This window comes from Ciconia boyciana, chromosome 1, assembly GCF_034638445.1.
Source record: "Ciconia boyciana chromosome 1, ASM3463844v1, whole genome shotgun sequence".
In the NCBI taxonomy this organism is placed as follows: domain Eukaryota; kingdom Metazoa; phylum Chordata; class Aves; order Ciconiiformes; family Ciconiidae; genus Ciconia; species Ciconia boyciana.
The window spans coordinates 145,689,755-145,709,135 of record NC_132934.1 but is presented as its reverse complement, the minus strand read 5'-3'; the positions used below and the strand labels follow the sequence as shown (position 1 = coordinate 145,709,135).

Sequence of the window (19,381 nt, the reverse complement as noted above, 5' to 3'; positions counted from 1 at the left end):
ATCACTGTATCTGTGCCACAAACAAACCCGCAGAGCAGAAAGCAGCATGACTTGTGTGGCACATACCTGTTCTATGTCTGAAGTGCCGTGGGGCTAATCTCCCGGTTCAGCAATATTGGCCTGGTGCTTTCTGGTCTATGTTAAAAAATATACGCGTTTTCACATGGCTTTTATCTTGCCTTTATGTACAGCAAGTGCATGCTTGATTGTTCAGTCATTAGTTTTCTAAACATCCCAAGGATGTGAACATTCAACCTGCTGTGGAATTTACTTCAGAGCAAAATGTCCTTTGAAAATTAGAACAGTCAATACATCTTTTATACTGTGACTCCTGCCTCAGTAATAATTTGTGAAGAGGTTTTCTAGGTCATCCCACAGAATGTTTCTCCTATTTCTCTTTCATGCACACTCTTATTGTAATAGCCCATTATGGCATCAGGTGATACATATGTATTAGCATATGGTTTTGCTTTGAAGGAAATATAATGCAGGACCCTCAAGGTCAGCGAGAATACTGAACCTGGTCAAAAACCTTTGGGCCTTTCTATACTTCTCCCATTTCAGGTCTGAAAACCCATTTAGGCAGCAACCCCTAGAGTTTGGGAACATCTTATATTTTATGACATACTATGTTACACATTATGGACAATGTCTTAATGCACCTGCAGGGTCTTATCAATCACTTTGAAACTATGGCTAAGGCAGCATAAGGGCAGCATTTGGCTGTCCCTGAATGGAAGGTCTCGGACCCTGTTTCTCTGTGTCCATAAGTTCCTGTCCCCTCCTCAGAGGGGATCTAATGGTCATGATACACCAGGGCGAGCTCACTCCACTCACTCGTCCAACAAAACCCAATCTGCAGGGTTTTCACAGGGTTAGCTTTATGGTGGATCAGCCTACTACCCGATGTATCCTACCATTGCTAGGTCTATTGCTTATAATTGAAATTATATGTGTGTGTAGCATGTACCTTTCATGGCAGTTTATCATTAAAGCAGGTAAATTAACATTTAACTGAAACTGTAGTAGCAGTAGTTGAAGTGATATAAGCAAGGCAAAGTTAGTAGTGTGCAGTGATCTGAAGTAAAAGAAGACAGGAGAGCTGCAGCTCAGTCAGGAAATTCAGCCCATTATGATACTAAAATCTTTGTGAACATGGTAGATTCATAAAGCCCACAAGGCACCACAGCAATATACCTAGCATTATTATTTCACAAAAATTTTCTTTTTTTCTTTTTCTTTCTTTTTTGTTTTCCCCAGAAAGTCCATTTCCAACAAGGAAAGAGTAATTTTTGGCTTTGTCCTAGGATCAAATAAAGGATCAGCAAACACGTAAACCCTATGCTGCTAATCTGTTCTGGTTTTGTCATTTATCATATTTTACCATGGAGACCACAGATATGACATCCTGGACCCATTGAATTTAAGGGAGTTTCAGCTACTGACCTGAACTGTGACATTTTCGAAAACATTTTCTGCATTTTAGAAAACATTAAGTTTCATTTTAAAATGCATATTCTTTCTGCATTCTGACAATTAATAGTCAGATTGATTTTCACTTAGAGTAATCACACATTCCCTCCTACCTGACTGCCAATAACAAATAAGACATCCTCAAAAACTGAGTGTAATTAATTCCCAGTCTCAGCATCTGAAAAGGCCAGTCTTGTTAATTGAAGATACTCAGGAGAGCATGACCAACCTTGATGAGATGATAAGAATTATCATAAAATGGCAATTTTTAACTTGCAAGTGCACTAAATACATTAACTACCTCTTTGCAAGCAACACAAGTTTGCACTGCTGGGTTGTGACTAACGACATGCAAAGTATGTTACTCTGAATGTGGAGGGGGGGTTTCTCCACATGCTATTGTAGCTTAACTTTTCAGTAAAGCAATTATTTTTCTTAGCTAACTTCTCAGAACAATAATACTTCTGTTTAAATGTTAACTGAAAAGCAAATTAAGTATCATGAATTATAGCTTAATCTAGTAATAGTGATATCTATAAGTTTTTTAGTAATTTTTTTAATCCTTGATATCATGTAATTAATCCTCTAGGCATTATTAGACAGTAAGTGTGATCTCCATTTTAAAAGCACAGAAACTAAGTCAGAAATGTGAAACCCAAGTGTAGAAAGAATTCACCTTGAGGGATATTCCAGCTCAACAATTCATGCCTCTCCTAGAGGCACCACCCCTCAACAGGACACAAGCATAAGGCTGTAATTCTGAAAAAAATTGCCTGAAATGTCCTTGTCTTTATTCCTTTGAGTAGTCCAGTTTATTAATCATGGATAAAGATAAGCAGCGGCATAAATATTGCAGGGTCTTCAAAACTGCAACAAAACACACTTTGCCTTATTCAGCTAAATACTTGCAAAGGAATGCAAGAAATCTGCACAATGCTGCATAAAGCAATACAGAGCATTTTTATAAGCTTTTTGATTCAAAGTCCAACAGCTGGGGCCCCATTTGGTCACTGAGGCACCTAATGCCAGTTCAGTTGCCCAGCATGGGATTGCATCCATGGCACGGGACTTACAGGACATCCTCATCCCTGCAGCAAAGCAGCTGGAGCCCGGGCAGAAAACTACAAAGCTCAGATGGTGCCACACACCGAAGTTACCTCCCAGGAGTTTTCTTCTGGGCAAGCTGGGGCAGGCTGCAGCAGCCCCAGGAGTTAGGCTGTTCAAGAAACCTGCAAAACTGCAAGTATCCTTCTCCTTAAAAATGTAACTGGAATTTTTCCTCACTGTGCTTTGGGTTTTCCCCTGTATTTTTAGCTACTGAAAGAATCTACAACACTACAAGCCTACCCTGCATTTTATAAAGGAATAGTCAATTTAATACTTCTATGATGGTCACATAAGACTCAGATGGAGTAATCTGCAGATATTAAAGAGAGTTAGATCTCTCATAACATTTCAGGATGGTGGATAAAGACATACATTACTCTTCAGTTGGTTTGTCCATGAACGAGGGATGGGATCTCCCTCAGGTGATATGGGCTCTGTTCTCATCCCTGGGTAAGTCAGACTTGGAGCCACAAAGTTATTTCAGTCCTTGTGGTTTTGCCCCTTAGTTTCCTCTCCTGCAGTTCCCCATCTTTTAAAAGCAGGAATCTGAGTATGTTTAGGTTTCATGCGTGCTCACTAGCACTTGCCTAATGCGATCACAATACTCTGTTCTGTTACACTGAGAATGGCACAGGGTCATGGGAAGTAGAGAGTCAAGTATTTTGAGCATTCATTTACCTAAAATTCCAGTGTAGTTTGCTTCAGAAAGTTTTCATCAGGTTTGATATCTAGAAAAATAATTCCGGTTTACTCATAATCAAAAAATTTTAACTCAGACTGCCAGACTTAACCAATGAAAACCAATTTAGCCAATGTTTTCCATTAAAGTCTCACAATTAAAAAGATTTTGGTTCAATTCACTATCCTCTGCTCAAAAGTGAATAGATAGATTCGAATCATAAAACATTTTGCACCAAACATAACTACTACTGAGGTCCTTTCAATACCAGGAAAAAAGAAAGGAAAAAAAAAAAAAAAGGGGGCAGCCATATAAAGATGGTATTCCCAAAGTCCTATTAAAGAAAAAAGAATCATAAAAAGATACAGCCTCAAGAGGACAATTCCCATAATCCAAAAGACAATGCCTCATCTAATGCTTTTAATGGCAAAATGAAGAGCAAATAATGAAGCACACTTCAGACTCACCATATCTTTTAGCAACTGGTTTAAATGGAAAAATGGTGACCAATAAGTTCAGCTCATTTTGATAAATAAAAATGGCAGGAATAATTTAAAAATCTGTCAAGGTTATAATTTATTTGAAATATCATCACAGTGAAAGCTCTCTGCAGCAAACAGATACAGAGCACATGTTAAATTAACCTAAATGGTTCTCTTAAGCTCTGTACATCAGGAAGATCTTATGAGCTTCAGAGCCATCAGAGTAAAATGAAAAATTTTGTCATAGCTTCACCAAAACACTGTTAATGATAAGGCCAGGTCTTGCCACCCAGTGTATATCTGTATAATCATTCCACAGTTGTGCTACGCATACAAAAATCCAGTGCGACAAGTGCTGCAGAGGAAACAGGAGGTATCACTTCCTAAGTTTTTATCTCCCATCAGTGATTTTTCTGTAGATTCCTTCCATGAAAAATGTGTATAATAAAATTGTGAAGTGCTGCTCTATTGATTCAAAATGCCACTGTACTATACTTTCTTTCTGCATAAGACAGGTAAAGTAATATTACAGCTGCCTTCTTGTGATGGTTACATTATCAATGCACTAAGCAAATAACGGGAGATTGTCATATTTCCCTTATTCTGCAATGTCAGAATACTATTTTTATCATCTGAAAACAAGAAAAGACAGATCAACATTTTCCTCTTTCCAAGGGGAATACTCCATCAACTCTAAAGCAGTACAAAGGACATATACAGGATTTTAAACATAAAATGATCTAAAATGTTTAAAAATCTAAAAATCTTGAATCTGTGTAAAGTAAATAACTACACTTATTTTCATTCGTGATCATTAGAAGAGCTATTGAAGGTGCAAATAATAAAAGACAGATTTTTTTTTTTTTTACATTTTCAAACATAAAACCATGACTCCCATGGATCCTGATATGTTATCCAAAAAGGAATGCACACAAAGTCTGCAGGGACCATAAGACTACCTAGTTCCCTGGAGACTGAAAGTCTAAAGGAACTCAAAGATTGAGGGAAAAAGACACAATATGTACCAGAAAGATATGATCTTAGATCCCAAGATAATTCATAAGAAAGCTGCATCTTTTAGTTTAGCATGCTATCATCCACAGTAGGAGAGTTAAAATGTTAACTATTCATTGTTAATATATACAGCTGGATTGCAGAGAAGAGGAAAAAAAACCAAACCCAAACATTTTCCTGTTCTACATTGTTCTTCAGGATTTAAAAATGCTTCCCATATATTCCCATGAATTTAGCATCTTGGGTGAGGACAGTAGAGTGCAATGCCTATTGCAAAACTGCCATCCAGATTGAGCTTGGAGTTGAATGCTTGAAAATATTTTGAAATATCCCTTTCTTTGGACATTATTCTCTGCATAATCTGCCTGCTGGTTTTCTCACCTGAACCAATTTTCAAGTGAGGACAGCCCACTACTTTCAAGTTACATTAAAATACCAATAGTGCTTTACTGGCAGTTAGTGAAGTACCTACACAGGTACAGGCGCACCTCAGGGTTGAGATTTATCGATGTACTAAATCCAGCTGCGTACTTGATGTACCTCTCACTGATTCTAGCAAGAAATGGTTCCTATGGTTACAAATATGTTACTAACTAAAATAGGGCTAAGGACTGTTCTCTGACCCTGAGCAGCACACGTAGCTGTACTGATGCTACATAACACCTTACCCTGGGTCCCCTCTGTGCCCCTGTAGTGTCCTTGTGTCCCTGGACATTATTATTATTTTATGTGGGCTTTTTTTATGGGCAGCATTGGGGTTGTCTTGCAAGTCATCACAGATCAGAGTAGTTCTTCCCCAGCATTAAACCGGAAGGCTGTACATCACACTGCAGGGCATGGCATGAGGGCACGCACCACTGCTAGAGGATGCAGAGGCCACCCCTGGCCATCCCATGCCCTGAGAAAACAACAAAGCTGTTGACCCTTTAACCATGGCCACCTCTCCAGGAGAACATTCCCCCAGGCAGGCATCTCAGAGCTGGGACAGGCAAGGGGGTTCACATGGACAAAATGATAATGACAGCACTGAGCTGTACGTTGTGCTCAGCTACAATTACAATTGGCGATGCCTGTGCTTGGTCAATCATGTGCAGCATAAAGTACTATAGCAGACATTTGTAGTCACCATGGGACACAGAGGGGGAAACTCACCAGACATTAAGTGCTAAATGAGTTTTTCAGTTTTACCTTGTTTTCTCTCTTGACCTTCATCTTAACTGTGTCATCCCTTGGACATTTTCATGCAAAATGAGGCCCAATGAGAGCAGTACTTGCTCTAAGTCCAGGAACAATGCCTGGACATCTTGGGTCTGCAGCCAGCACAGTCCTATTGGTCGCACATGTCTGACAACCCTCAGTTATCGCTCCCCTACTTCCTTCCTCTTCTAGACTTTCTACCTTTTCACTTTCAGTTTTGTACCTCTTTTTCCCCTCCTCCTCTCCTATTTCTTCTCTTAGAGAAGCAGCTGTAAAACTCCACATGGAAGAAAGAAACAGATTTGCTCACTCATCTGGTTACCACATTTCACATGGTGGGAAACAGCACCGTGTTTTTCACACATTAAGCACTTTACACATGAGTATGATTAATTAGAAAATTCCTTCTGTTGGAGGCTTTACATACTGACTATCATACTACCATAGAAATATTTTCCCAGCTGCTGCAGAGAGTGAGCTACACCAGAGGGAATAACGTGATCCCCCCTCTCCTGGCATCACCACTCCTGCTTCAAAGGTGGGTCTCTCTTTCAGCCAGCGAAACAATCAGAAACTGGAGCAAGCAACACAGGAGAAATGGGGAGCTGGTGCCAAATCAGTTGTTGTGCTGAGAGAAAGCTCTTCCTTTTTGGTAAAAATGGCAATACTTGTCACTAGACCACGTGCCACCCACTGTCCTGGGGATAGCGACCTTCCCAAACACTGAGGTCCACATCGCCACAGTTTGATAGCTGAGACATAACAGTGTATTATCACGCTTCCCAGGGACTAAATAATGTATTGTTAACCCTTAAGGGAAGTAAAAACTTTGGTTTCAAGTTTTGGGGTGACAGGAGGAACCAGCAAGTTTAATTCCTCTTAGACTCATATATTATTATTTCCCCTTACATCTTTTTTTCAGAAAGTACATATACTTTTTAAGCCTTCTCAGCTTACTACCCTAATTCTGCCATCTTTTTCTACATCACACAGAACAAGGCACAAGTTTATCAGCTGAAAGTCACACTCAAAAAAGTCTTCAAAATATCCCTTCATTTTTAAAAAGAATTTTATTTTCTCTCTCATAGCTGAGTTCTTCAGATTCTTTTTTCTTTTGTAACATGCCCCACTTCAAGCTACTGCAGGTAGATAGTGGCTCCTGGGGAAGGAATATGCATTTTTTCTGCTGCACAGGTGCTACAGCTTAGTCTGAAGGCCAACAATTTAAAGACACTGGTAACACACAGCATTGGAATTAATCTGCCGCCAATGTAGCATCAGAATAATAGCACTGTCTGTTCTTAAAATTAGTGCTTATCCATTCTCAATAATCTGTGTAGCCCAAAGCAACAGAAAAAAGCTTAAAGCACGTGGCATACAGCGAAAAAATTCTGGGGAGAATAATATACCAATTAAGTCTCACATATCTTGTTTAATTGCTAATTGGGGGCAGGCTGAGGGAAGGCCTCAGCCTTTTAGTTGATTAAAACAGCTGCTTCAAACAAGCTATTTGAAGTTATCACAGGATCATTGCAACCTGAGATGGAAGGACCCATGAAAGCACCGTGGAGCACATTCTGCAAATCCAAATCACGACAGCTACCTCCTAAATGGAGCTGTGTTTGTCGCTTTCTCTTCCCCTTTCATAGAAACTTTCAATAGAACGAGTAGCTCTTCAGCATTCGATCTAATTGAACAGCTACTGATTAGCTTCACACCAATGGAGGAGCAGCTGATTATAAGAACACATAGTGTACTGACTGGGAGACTGCTATATCTGAACATACTAAGCTGCAAGTAACAAAGATTACCGAGAGATGAATTGAGGGAAATATGCTAGCCTCTTAGAAGTGTACAGTGTTTCACTGGCAAAAATATTATGTCAGTGAATAAACTGTACTATTCAAATTAATCAAAAAATTGTTATGCATACTTGATTTCTTAAAAATCAAAAACATATGCTTTAAAAGTTTATAGATGAAAGAAAAAAATCACAATTCTATTTTCTAAAATGTATATTCACAAAATAATGCTATTATGTCAGGATCAAAATTGCTCACAGTTGGCAGAATCTATTTTCTGACTGTTTAGATATTACTTATCTCAAGACACCTAGCAGGCTGGCACTGTTAAAGATAATTTAAGTATATAATAGTTATTCATGGAAATGTCCATGAAGCTATGACTCTTATTAGAAAATAAGAAATTAATAAAAGCAAATTAATTCTTTTTAAATAAGAAAGTTGGGAAGTTACAAAAAAATGCTGAATACTAAAGATTTAATAATATACTTCCAGGCAACAAAGAAAAGTAATAATTTTTTATAATGATGCATAATTACGAAGGGTTTTATCTGAGAGGTTGCAATGGTTCCTTTCCTCCCCAACAAAAAGATAATTCCTTTCCCAGAGATGATCTCTTCCACAAAGGATTCTCATTCTTGAGCCCTGTGTAGAACAGGTAGGAACTCGCTCTATATTTAACATTTTGATACAGAATCATAGAATGGTTTAGGTTGGAAGGGACCTTTAAAGGTCATCTACTCCAACCCCCCTGCAATGAGCAGGGACATCTTCAATTAGATCAGGTTGCTCAGAGCCCTGTCCAGCCTGACCTTGAATGTTTCCAGGGATGGGGTATCTACCACCTCTCTGGGCCACCTGTTCTAGTGTTTCACCACCCTCATTGTAAAAAATTTCTTCCTTATATCTAGTCTAAATCTACCCTCTTTTAGTTTAAAACCATTACCCCTTGTCCTATCGCAGCAGGCCCTGCTAGAAAGTCTGTCCCCATCTTTCTTACAAGCCCCGTTTAAGTACTGAAAGGCTGCAATAAGGTCTCCCTGGAGCCTTCTCTTTTCCAGGCTGAACAACCCCAACTGTCTCTGCCTGTCTTCATAGGAGAAGTGTTCCAGCCCTCTGATCACCTTTGTGGCCCTCCTCTGGACTCGCTCCAACAGGTCCCTGTCTTTCCTGTGCTGAGGACCCCAGGGCTGGACACAGCACTGCAGGTGGGGTCTCACCAGAGCACAGTAGAGGGGCAGAATCACCTCCCTCGACCTGCTGGCCACAATTCTTTGGATGCTGCCCAGGATATGGTTGGCTTTCTGGGCTGCAAGTGCACATTGCCAGCTCATGTCCAGCTTTTCATCCACCAGTACAAAGAAAAAGAGCAATAGGAACATGAGCCGACTTCCCACCTGTTCAGATTATGCATTTCAGTAGTCTGTTGGGACAACTTGGGAGCAGATATTGTCTATCTCATATCTTTTTCACTTCTCTTCAAAGTACTAACTTTGACCAGACAAGTAGGAAGATCACTCACCCATGATACACAGTTCGCAATGCTTATTATTAAGTTTTTTATGGATATTTATTTTAGGCAATGATGACTTCCCACAAGACAAAACTCAACATTAATTTTTTAAAATTGACAAATTTAAGGCACATCTATGGCTAGGAGAGGAGAACATCCTTTTCTGCATGTTAGCACTGCCAATAGTGACTTACTTTCTCTAAAGGCCTTACCTGAGATAAAATTCTATCTATCTGAATGGAAGCTGACGTAGTATAAACTGAGGTGAGCAAAAAGTGTCCTACCTTTTTTGTCTATTGGTAAATAAGGTCTTTTTTCTCTTTGACCCAGAAGTATATAGTCAATAGATTTATTTACCAGATAAGAAAGACCTCTTGCAGCACCTTCCCTGGTACAAGAAGGTAGGAAAAGAAGGTTCTTGATGGTTTTCTGAGAAATCTTACTTTGTAGTGTCAAAGGGAAATATCTAGGCATTTTAGGGACTGAGTTCATTGCTTTATTTCTCTTGCTCTCAGGATCAAATCTCTAAGGGTGCAGAAAGCCTCAGCTGTTGTACAATGGCACAGTAATGAAAATACATATCCCATACCAACCAAATATATAGAAGGAAAATTATCCTTAATTTTCTTAGAAAACAGTTAGGTAGCATCACCCCTAGAACAGCTCAAAAATGCTTTAGTTCTTAATACTGGGAAAGACTTTGGCCCCTAGAGCTGTGAGCAGGTAGGCTGAGCATGCCTTGTGCCGAATGGGCACTGAAGTCCCTTAAAACCAAAAGTCTGCCCAAGAGGCAATTTCCTAAGCAGTGAAGTCTCTTCTCTGACCTTTCTATCAAATGGTATTGAAGAGACATGGTACAATCCACTTAGGAGATGACTGTCAATTCTCTTTTTAATAAAATCCTACTCCTAAAGCTAATTTTCCCTGGAACAAGGCAAATTACTACAAGTAGTACTCATCTTGCCCAAATTAGGTACCTATCATGAAGATCTCTACCACTGACTTAGTCACCTTGGACTCCCCTTATAGTCAAAAGAGAGAAGTAAACTTTTGGGTGATGCAATATATCTGTTCTATTTCAGACAGCTACATTAGTCTTTAGAAGGGTTAATCTCTCTCCACGGATTACAAATGGAGCCAAGTTATATTAACCATATCAGAAGTTGTCCTCCCCATGCTAAACAGGTACCACGCACACAGGTTCAGAGATGCCATACAGCACATTAAAACATCTGTTGCATAGTCAGTGGAAGCCTGGATCCTAAGTCTTCTGCAGCCAAAAGTGAAAAAAACATCAGTCCCAGGGAAGAAACAGTTATACTCAACTATCTTTGTACAATGCTTGCTAAGAGATTATACTTAGTGAATTATTTCTTACCTCGTAAAGAAATTGTGAACATTTGGGGGTTATTATTAAGTTTCACCATTCAAACAGAAGCCTGAGAACAACGAAGAAAACATCAAAACGACTGAATAGAAAGGCATAAAAGCATGAAGACAAAATGGGACCAACATACTCAACAGCCATTGAAACAGCTTTACCAAGACTTCTAGAGACTACTGAGGTGAGCAACCTAAAAGAGACATAGATTTAGTCCTACTGAATTACAGAAATTATCCACCAGGGAAATTTAGGGTTGCAAGAGCCACAGAGGCAAGCTGGAAAGAACTTGGAAAGTTCTTCTACTGTTGATGAAATGTCCTTCACTGTCCACAGACCAGGAAAAGATTGCTGAAAAAATCCAGTGGAAGAAAACCAGCAGTGAGGGAATACATCAGTGCACTATGCATATCATAAGGGAAACCTGGGATATTTCTAAAACTAGGTTATGAACTCAGCACCTTGAGCAGATGTTATCTGTTGCAATACAGAACACCCTGGTATTCAAGCCTATGGCTATAAATGATGCAAAATATCCCTATAAATTTTGAAAGATATTTAATAATTCATGTCAACACCTCAACCTTAGCACCAGAAAAATTTCTAAAAGTCACAAAATATCATGACTAAAAATAAAATCTAAATTATTAGTTAAAAAATTAATGTTCAGAGACTGAAGGAGAGTGGGCACTTCCATCTGAGGACAACATTGTAGTAAGCACTATTCCGTTTCTATGTAGTACATATTCAATGTAGTGATAGTAAAATTTTTTCACACCCACACTTACCAACAATTTCACTCGGCTCCTTATTGTAAAGTTTTTTGTTCCAGTAAAGAAGTCTGAGAAAAGGAAAGGAGACCAGAACAACAAGGCAGATGCCAACAAACATATGCCCCGTAAAGGCTGCAAAATCCAATCCCTGGAAATAAAAATGAAAACCTAAATTAAAAATCAATTATTTTCCTATATTACCTACAGGAAAAAGTATTCAACTATATGTACTTTAGCAATCAATAATAAATATAAAGCAATAAAGTAAGTTCCAAGTACAGTATATGCTGTATTTTGTCTGTTTCAAGGAGATAAGCCACCTTAAAATTTAGTTCAGAGAACTAAAAAATAACATTACAAGTTATTCTGAAATATATTTAGTGTTCCTGACACGGATAGGAAAAAAAAACCAAACAAACTGAATCATTAACTTTCACTTTCATCACCTAAATCACTGTAAATTCATTTTAAATCACACTGAATCACCGAAATAATTAAATTTTAATGACCAGCTTTTATTTTAAACTGATGACAACAGGGATTTTTACAGTAATTCTATCTGAACCAGGATTTCATCTAAATTCATAAATATTCTTCTACAATAAAAATATTATATGTCAATATTCTGTTTATTTTTCTACCTGCTTAATAAACGGACACATTTCTCTACATTTTGCATCATGAAACCCTTTAATGAAGGGGTTCTCAAAAAGGTTAGGCAGAATACATTTGTGAATATTGTGAATACATACAAAAGCTACTGGTTTAAGCAATAAGAATGAAGAGTGACAACCCGCCCTAAAACTTTGAAGTTAGCCATGCTTTGCGTAGGACGTCGGACTGGATGACCTCCAGGGCCTCTTTCAAGTGAATTATTCCATGACTCCATATTACACACACTGTAGTCAATCCGGGTTAACCTTTGGGCTGGGATTTTCTGAAGTAGTCCTGACTAGCCTATCCAAAAGAAGTCGTCCATGAAGCTCCAAGGGAGATCACATCCAAGTACTCTGGTAGCAAGAAACTGTCTTATATTCACAGAGCAGAGGTTGTCTGAACTTGTCATCCCAGCAGAACAGCTCTGTGACACTCGGAAGAAAGCATGGTCCAAGCCCTAGATAGCTCAGGTTGTCCAAACTGAATTTTTAGAGTATCCACTGATTTCCCAGAGACTCTAGAAAGTCAAGGGATCTCCCTGTGCCACACCTCTCTGTCTCTACAAGGACGATAGTGACTTGCCTTTTACCAAATACCTGTGTGCTACCTATAGACCCTTCTGTCATGCCAAGACAAATTAAAAACAGCTATATTGCCTCCTAGTAAAATAATTTATGTGGAAATGTCCCAGCCAAAATGTCTCTGGTTCAAAAAAGGAAAAAAAGTTTCTCCATTGCACCACAGGGCATAATAAAAAACACACGACACAAGAAACTGATTAAAGTCATAAAGAACTTTCGTAGACAGATAAAGATTAGTGCTCTTTTGCAAAAAATCCATAGTTTGCAGACAGTTAAATTAATCTCAAACATAAATATGCAGACCTGGGATTAGAATTTGATCCTATGGAAAATACAAGTTTCAGCTTCATGAGCTAAAGAAAATCATCATTAGTTGCTATTTAATGGTAGATTCCTTACCTCTTCTACTCTCCAGCCACTAAAAGGTCAAACTATATACCTGTTCTTTCGCTGGCCTTTCATTATAACTCAGCTACTGCCTTTTCTTTTATGAAAGTAGAAAGAAGACTCTTCAGGAATTGGAATAAGATTATTTTAAGAATCGGATAGAAAAACATGATACCACAAAGGCAAATAATATACATTCATTCAGTTTGCCTACATAATAGGTCAGCCAGTCAAATGTCTGACATGTCTGCAAGACAGACTTTACAAGTCAATTTTTATAAATACTCAGAAAGATTGGCCTCTGGGCATCAAGTCAAGATTCAGAGCTACAGGAGACATTTCTATGAAGGATGAAATCAACATTCATAACTCTAGGAAATTTACAAATAGCAATGAGAAAAAAAATAATTCAAATTCTGCAAAGGCTCAATGTTTGTAAGACCTGACCCCAACATATATAAAGTCCATATCCCCCATGTATATTTCCTTAATTACATTTAAAATTGACAATAAATCTAATTTATATGTGGGTTGCCTCTAAGATTATAACCAAAAAGAAAAATCAGAAAATTGTGGCCAGAAAAATCAGAATCCTTAAAAGCACAGTGAACTGGCCTTGGTTTGGAAATTGCTCAAGTATTGACAAAGATGTGCCACTAAACAGTTCAGGAAGTATGGAAAATAAGTATTCATTTTTGTATGGTCTCTAAAATGACCTAAGGAGAGGTAGAAAGCTGAAAGGAATTAAGCTGTAAAAACACTGAAGCTACACCAGCTAAAGTAGCAATACCTAAATCTCACTGGAAAAAATTTTATCCTCTGAAAAACGAAATGACTGGGAAACAGCTAGTTGAGGAGCAATAAAGTAATTAGAGGTGGTCAGAATATACTCAATCCTGAATTACCAGAACCAGGAAAATTACTTTTGCATTCAACCTAACCTTAAAAAGAGCAGTGGACGCTAAGCTTTTCTTAGGCTGGCAGCAATGTGCCCACGTCACGAAGAAGGATGCCAGCTACCAGGCAGAGCGTATCAGCAGAAATTCTCTGCAGAGATACTCAGGCATAAAGCTAATTGCTAATGTAGGAAATAAAAAAGAGAAACAGCAACCCAAAGAATCCTTGGAAATGCTCAACTTTAAACATGTGATGTCTCCATCATATGTTAATAGAACTTGAATTTAAGGAAGTGGCTTATTGCAAACAAGTGCAAAGATTTACTAAGTCACTTGCTTCTAGCTTTTGAATATCACACCAATTTCAGAGCAAAACAATTGTGCTTTGGTACTGAAACGCCACAATGCAGAAGCTTCTCAAACAGAAAAAAACAGCACAAGAAATGTGCCACTTGAAACTTACTAAACTAATTTCTCTATGAAAAGGAAAATCACATCAACCTAGAAGGCAAACTAAAATGCTGAGGTTAAGAAGGAGGTCTCAGGTCTGACTGATAGTTGAAAGGAATTTAAATGAGATGGAGATCACAATACTCTTTAAAAAAAATCAGGATTAACACAGTTTCATGACATAAGAGCTGACATAGATGAGCCTTAAAAGTGATTTGGAGACACCATCAGAAAAGAAAAAAATTGTCTACCAGATTTTTTGGCATCCTATCCAGGAGCATACCCAAACTTTTCAAAGAGAGTAGCTGGGCTGAGATTCAGGATTTTGTTAAACTTCGTAATATCACCCCATTGATCTTTCTTATCTCTGAGATCCCTGGGGAAAAAGAAAACATGCTGCTTTGCTGTGACTGCAGAACAGCTTTCCAGTTCAGCTGAAACAAATTGTTTTCTAACATGGAGCGTGTTTACTTCAGGTAAGAGCTTGCATGACAGTATTGCCTGTGATAGTGCAAGGCTGGATTCAATTCTCTTCCCATCCCTCGCTCCCGGCTTTCCACCCTGTTTCCTCCTTGCATTGATCCACAAGAGCCAACGAGTGAAAATGAATCCTGATGATCGCTAACCTTGGACAACTTGTACCCTGTAGCCATGAGGAGGCTGAGGACTACCAAGTGCGCTCCTTTTTATGGCTGATATCAGATGAGCTCACGGAGAGAAACAGTTCACTGCCCACGCTGATGCTTTGGGCTGGGTGCTTAGCACCGGCCTCTCTGCAGCACACAGAATATGCTTCCAGGGAAGAAGCAGGCAGATTTCACACCTGACACTATGGACTAGCAGTCAACTGGCAGCCTCTGGAGAACTTTAAGAGACTAAAGGATTTACATTGTACCAAAGATATGAACGACACAGGAGAGGATACCAAGGTGGTGGCACAGTTACTTCATCAGTTCCTCCTGCTCCCTTTCCCACACTCTAGAAAGGGCATGCAACATCTCCACAGAGCCTACATTCATGCCTGTGTGGCTGTGGATAACACATTTTATACCTCCTGAGTCCTCTGCGCTGCTGGCATTGTAAAAACACATTAAAGTGCTCCACATGTCTGCTGCATACAACAAAATGTCATTTTCATAAAGATTTTCTTTTTCCTGCACAATAGACTGAAATAAAATTGATATGCACAATAGGCAAGAAATACTTTTCTTCCAGGAGATTTCAATCCATCAGATAAATACAATACATGCTTCAAATGTCCCTTACTTGAGGCTATGCTGATTGTGTTAAATTTCTCCCATTCCCCAGTCGACAGAACATCTAAAGATTTTGTTTTAGCAAACAGCCTAAAGGTTCCACTGCCTACAGATTCAGCGCTGAAACAGAGTGGGCATCTTTCCTTGGTTTATAGTTTTAAATGCAAAGTTAAATATATCCATTTCATATTAGGACAAAGTATCATACAGTTTTCCTAAAATACTAATTTTCTGTCATCCTGATTTTTTTTTTTTTTTACTGCTTTTGGAGGTGTGAAGTTAACTTCCAGTAGTTCAGATCTTTCCAGAGGAAATCTGCCTTTTTAGAGCAAAGAGAAAGCAAAAATTATAGCTAGGTGCAGCAATTCCGGGAGCAGCAAATACTGTGCTTCTAGACAGAATGCCTTTACTTAATATTTTAAAATTAATAAAATGAGGAAGAGCAAGAGGGATTTATTATTTCTACACTGATTTAAACATCCCTTCTGTCTGAGTGACTCAGATCTACGTTGTCTCAGGAGGAACTGCTCATGACGTCGCTGAGCCAGAAATCACTGATGGTCTAACACAGTTACATGAAAATAATGCTTATCTGAGACACTAACAAACCTACTTTTTTGTCTTGCACTATACTCTTTAATGATTAGTACATGCAAAGATGGGAAAAAATCTGAAATCAGCCATAAACCCATAAATTTTATTTCATTACCTTACCTAGGATTTCATTTTTTTCTTGAGAAAAGGAATCGATGAAACATTGACAGAAAGGGCAGGGGTTTTACAAATTTATCAAAAGTTTTAACAACCTTGTATCCAGCAAACTCAACAAAAATAGCCTAGTAAACTATGGGAATCCATTTCACAATCTGCCAGTGCTTGAAATACCTTTACAGAGTCATGTATAGGATTTTCTCTCTTCCATTTTTCAGAATTATCTACTTCTATTCATAAATTTTTGGTACCACAATTTTTCATGAAATATAACCAACTTATATCGCATCATGCTAAATTTCAGCATGAAGGCTGAAAGTCTCCAAAAGACAGAACAGGAGGACCTGATGGCAGTCCATTTTCCAGGGAATTCCTGTTAAATGGCAGGAATAACTCTGAGTGGGATGCTGAAAACCCCAAATCCTCAGCAAACATCAGATTAACAGTACAAGCCTTATCACATACTGACAAAGACAGTAAATAAGAGGATATAATCCAGTGGCTAGCACATGCTAAAACTGCCTTTGCTCTTATCATTACCTCTTAGACAGATTAAAGCTAGATACACTCATGCACACTGTGTTCACACCATCATTTTGCTCTGGAGACCTATTCACCATCCATTCTCTAAAGATCTTGTAATCACAGCCTAAGCTTAGACCACAAGCAACTTCTGATTTCAAAGGCGTGACTGTAGATACTTGTGAAGTTCCCAAATATAGAGGACTTAACATTCAACCTTTCTGAAAGCAATGATCATTTCAAACCGGTTCATGCCCTATTGTACACATAAAAATGGAGTTCCCGAAGTCCAAAGCACATATCTCTTCAAGATAAAAATATAATTTTGCTAACAATGGCCACTCAGTAGCAGTACTCTGAAGGTAATAAAAGATTAAAAAAAGTTTTGTATTCACTGAATGAGTTTTCCATTTGCTTTTAATGAAAACTCTTATTTTCCTTGCCTAATATCACAACATAAATGCTATTTTGTGAGACTTCTTCCAACTCCAACTAAGAACAAGCAAGAGTACAACAAATCTTCCTCCTCTATTATGCAAATGTTCCACTGATTCCAGACATGATGGTAGGGAAAATGTCAGTATTATAAATTAACCACTGCTACAGAGAAAAATTCCTTTTGGCTTCCATTTGCATCTCAAAACAAATAAACAGACTTATCCCTACATTTTAATGAATAAACTGTAACAAAAAGTTTATTTCATCAAACATACTTTAAATAAAATATTCTTAAGATGGCATGAGTTTTCCTCAGAACCTAGGGAGAAAAATCTCTCCAGCACTACAGTAAACAAAAAGTAAAGCATTTCTAATGCAATAACAGCACCCAAAGTAACAAGGCTGCACTTCATTTTGTATTGATTTAAAATCCAAGGTTCCTAAGAAAGTGTAAACTTGCATAATATCTTACTAGGCTGCTTTTAGAGGTTGATGTACAACAGTAAAAGTTCAGGAAGATTGGTAAAATTCTCCTCCTGATGGCACCTAATGAAATAGGAAAAACAATCATCTACATATGCAACATACTATTCAGCCTCCTACAGGGGCATTTGTCCAAGTAATCCTGTACTTACTATGCAAAAATAACACTGAAAAAGAAGTGCAAGGGGATGAAAAGGGGAATTTCAATGACAATATCAAGGATAAAAAATTCCTACAATGGCAAAAACATGGCCATAATGCTAAAAAGAAGTAAAAACCAGGTATTTTCTTTAGAAAACATCATAATAGACACTATAAAAATACAGCATGAATTCCCGTCCAAAATGCCATTACTGCATTCAAGAACTTTTACCTCCGAAACACTTTTAAAAGAAAAAGAATCAGTTTTACTTGGTACAAATATAGCAGACATCCCATGGATTTGAGAGGCAGATTTAGGGTTGATCATATAACCCTTCCTCACAGCAGCCTTTGCTAGAAGTAGTTTCAGAAAGAAGGTAACAAGGTCTATGTTTCTTCTCCTGAATAAAAGAGAGCATGCTAGAGCAGGTGGACAAAATTAGGAATCGAGCTATTAGTTCAACAGCACAGACTGTGAGAGGCCAGATGGTCCAGCTCCCTCCCCGCCCTCACTCTTGGCTTTATCCAGTTACTCCTGCCAGTGCTCTCCCAGGCAAATCTCCTTTACAGGGGGTGACCCCTAAGCAGTGAGGACATAAGCCAGTGCATGCCACTCAGCCTCAGAGCCAAGGATCAGTCTTTAACACTCTTTTATTTATACATATATAGATAGATATAACAGATGAGAATACAGGAAAGAAGAAGCACAAGTCCCATGGTCCTGTGTTGAATCTGATCCATTTTATTATGTCCTTATTTCTGTGATGCAACAACAGATCAGAAAACAATCCAGAGTGAAAACATTTGGAAAGTTTCTGTGCTTGTTTCAAATACAGAATTTGCTATAATGTCACATTTGCTAGGGTATTTATACATCTGAGTCCTCCTAAAATTATCAATATCTCATTCAAGAGAAATGTAAAATTGTTTCCTTTCAATGTGATTGCTTAATTGCTTCCCATGTTTATAGCCACTTCTAAAGGTTCTACAGAGATGATGAGTTTCTGAGTATTTAGGAAAATTATCTGCATGGCAGGTGCTAATTATTCTCTTTTAGAAAAGAAGTTTTAAATAGTTGCACAGATTTCATATTTAAAATGTAAAATTTAGCTATCAACTCCTCAGCCAGGAATATTACGGAGTCTCCAAAGTAATCATCCAAACAAACTAATTGCAGCACATTTCAAATATTTTGAAGGTAAACACTCAATTTATTAAATACTATGAACTTTCAAAGACATTTTCCAACCTGGACAGTACTTAATTAATTTGAGTGTATTCAGTTAATTAGAAGAGATCCTTTTTTGGTACAGCAATAGAAACATAATTGACTCCAAATAAAAAACCTAGAATTTCATAATACAATTCCCTCATCCCACTTGCCCAGGTATTTTCATACTAGCCCATACACTACACTGAATTCCTTCAAATTTATTTA

The 19,381-nt window shown here is 38.1% G+C and overlaps 1 protein-coding gene across 1 annotated transcript in view; it reads right to left on the bottom strand.

The window, feature by feature from the left end:
* Positions 1-19,381, bottom strand: part of OCA2 (OCA2 melanosomal transmembrane protein) — a 180,305-nt gene that overhangs the window by 96,839 nt on the left and 64,085 nt on the right. The window contains exon 14 of the mRNA XM_072853227.1: positions 11,437-11,569. Coding sequence (XP_072709328.1) covers positions 11,437-11,569 — 133 coding nt within the window. The remainder of the gene's footprint in view (positions 1-11,436; positions 11,570-19,381) is intronic.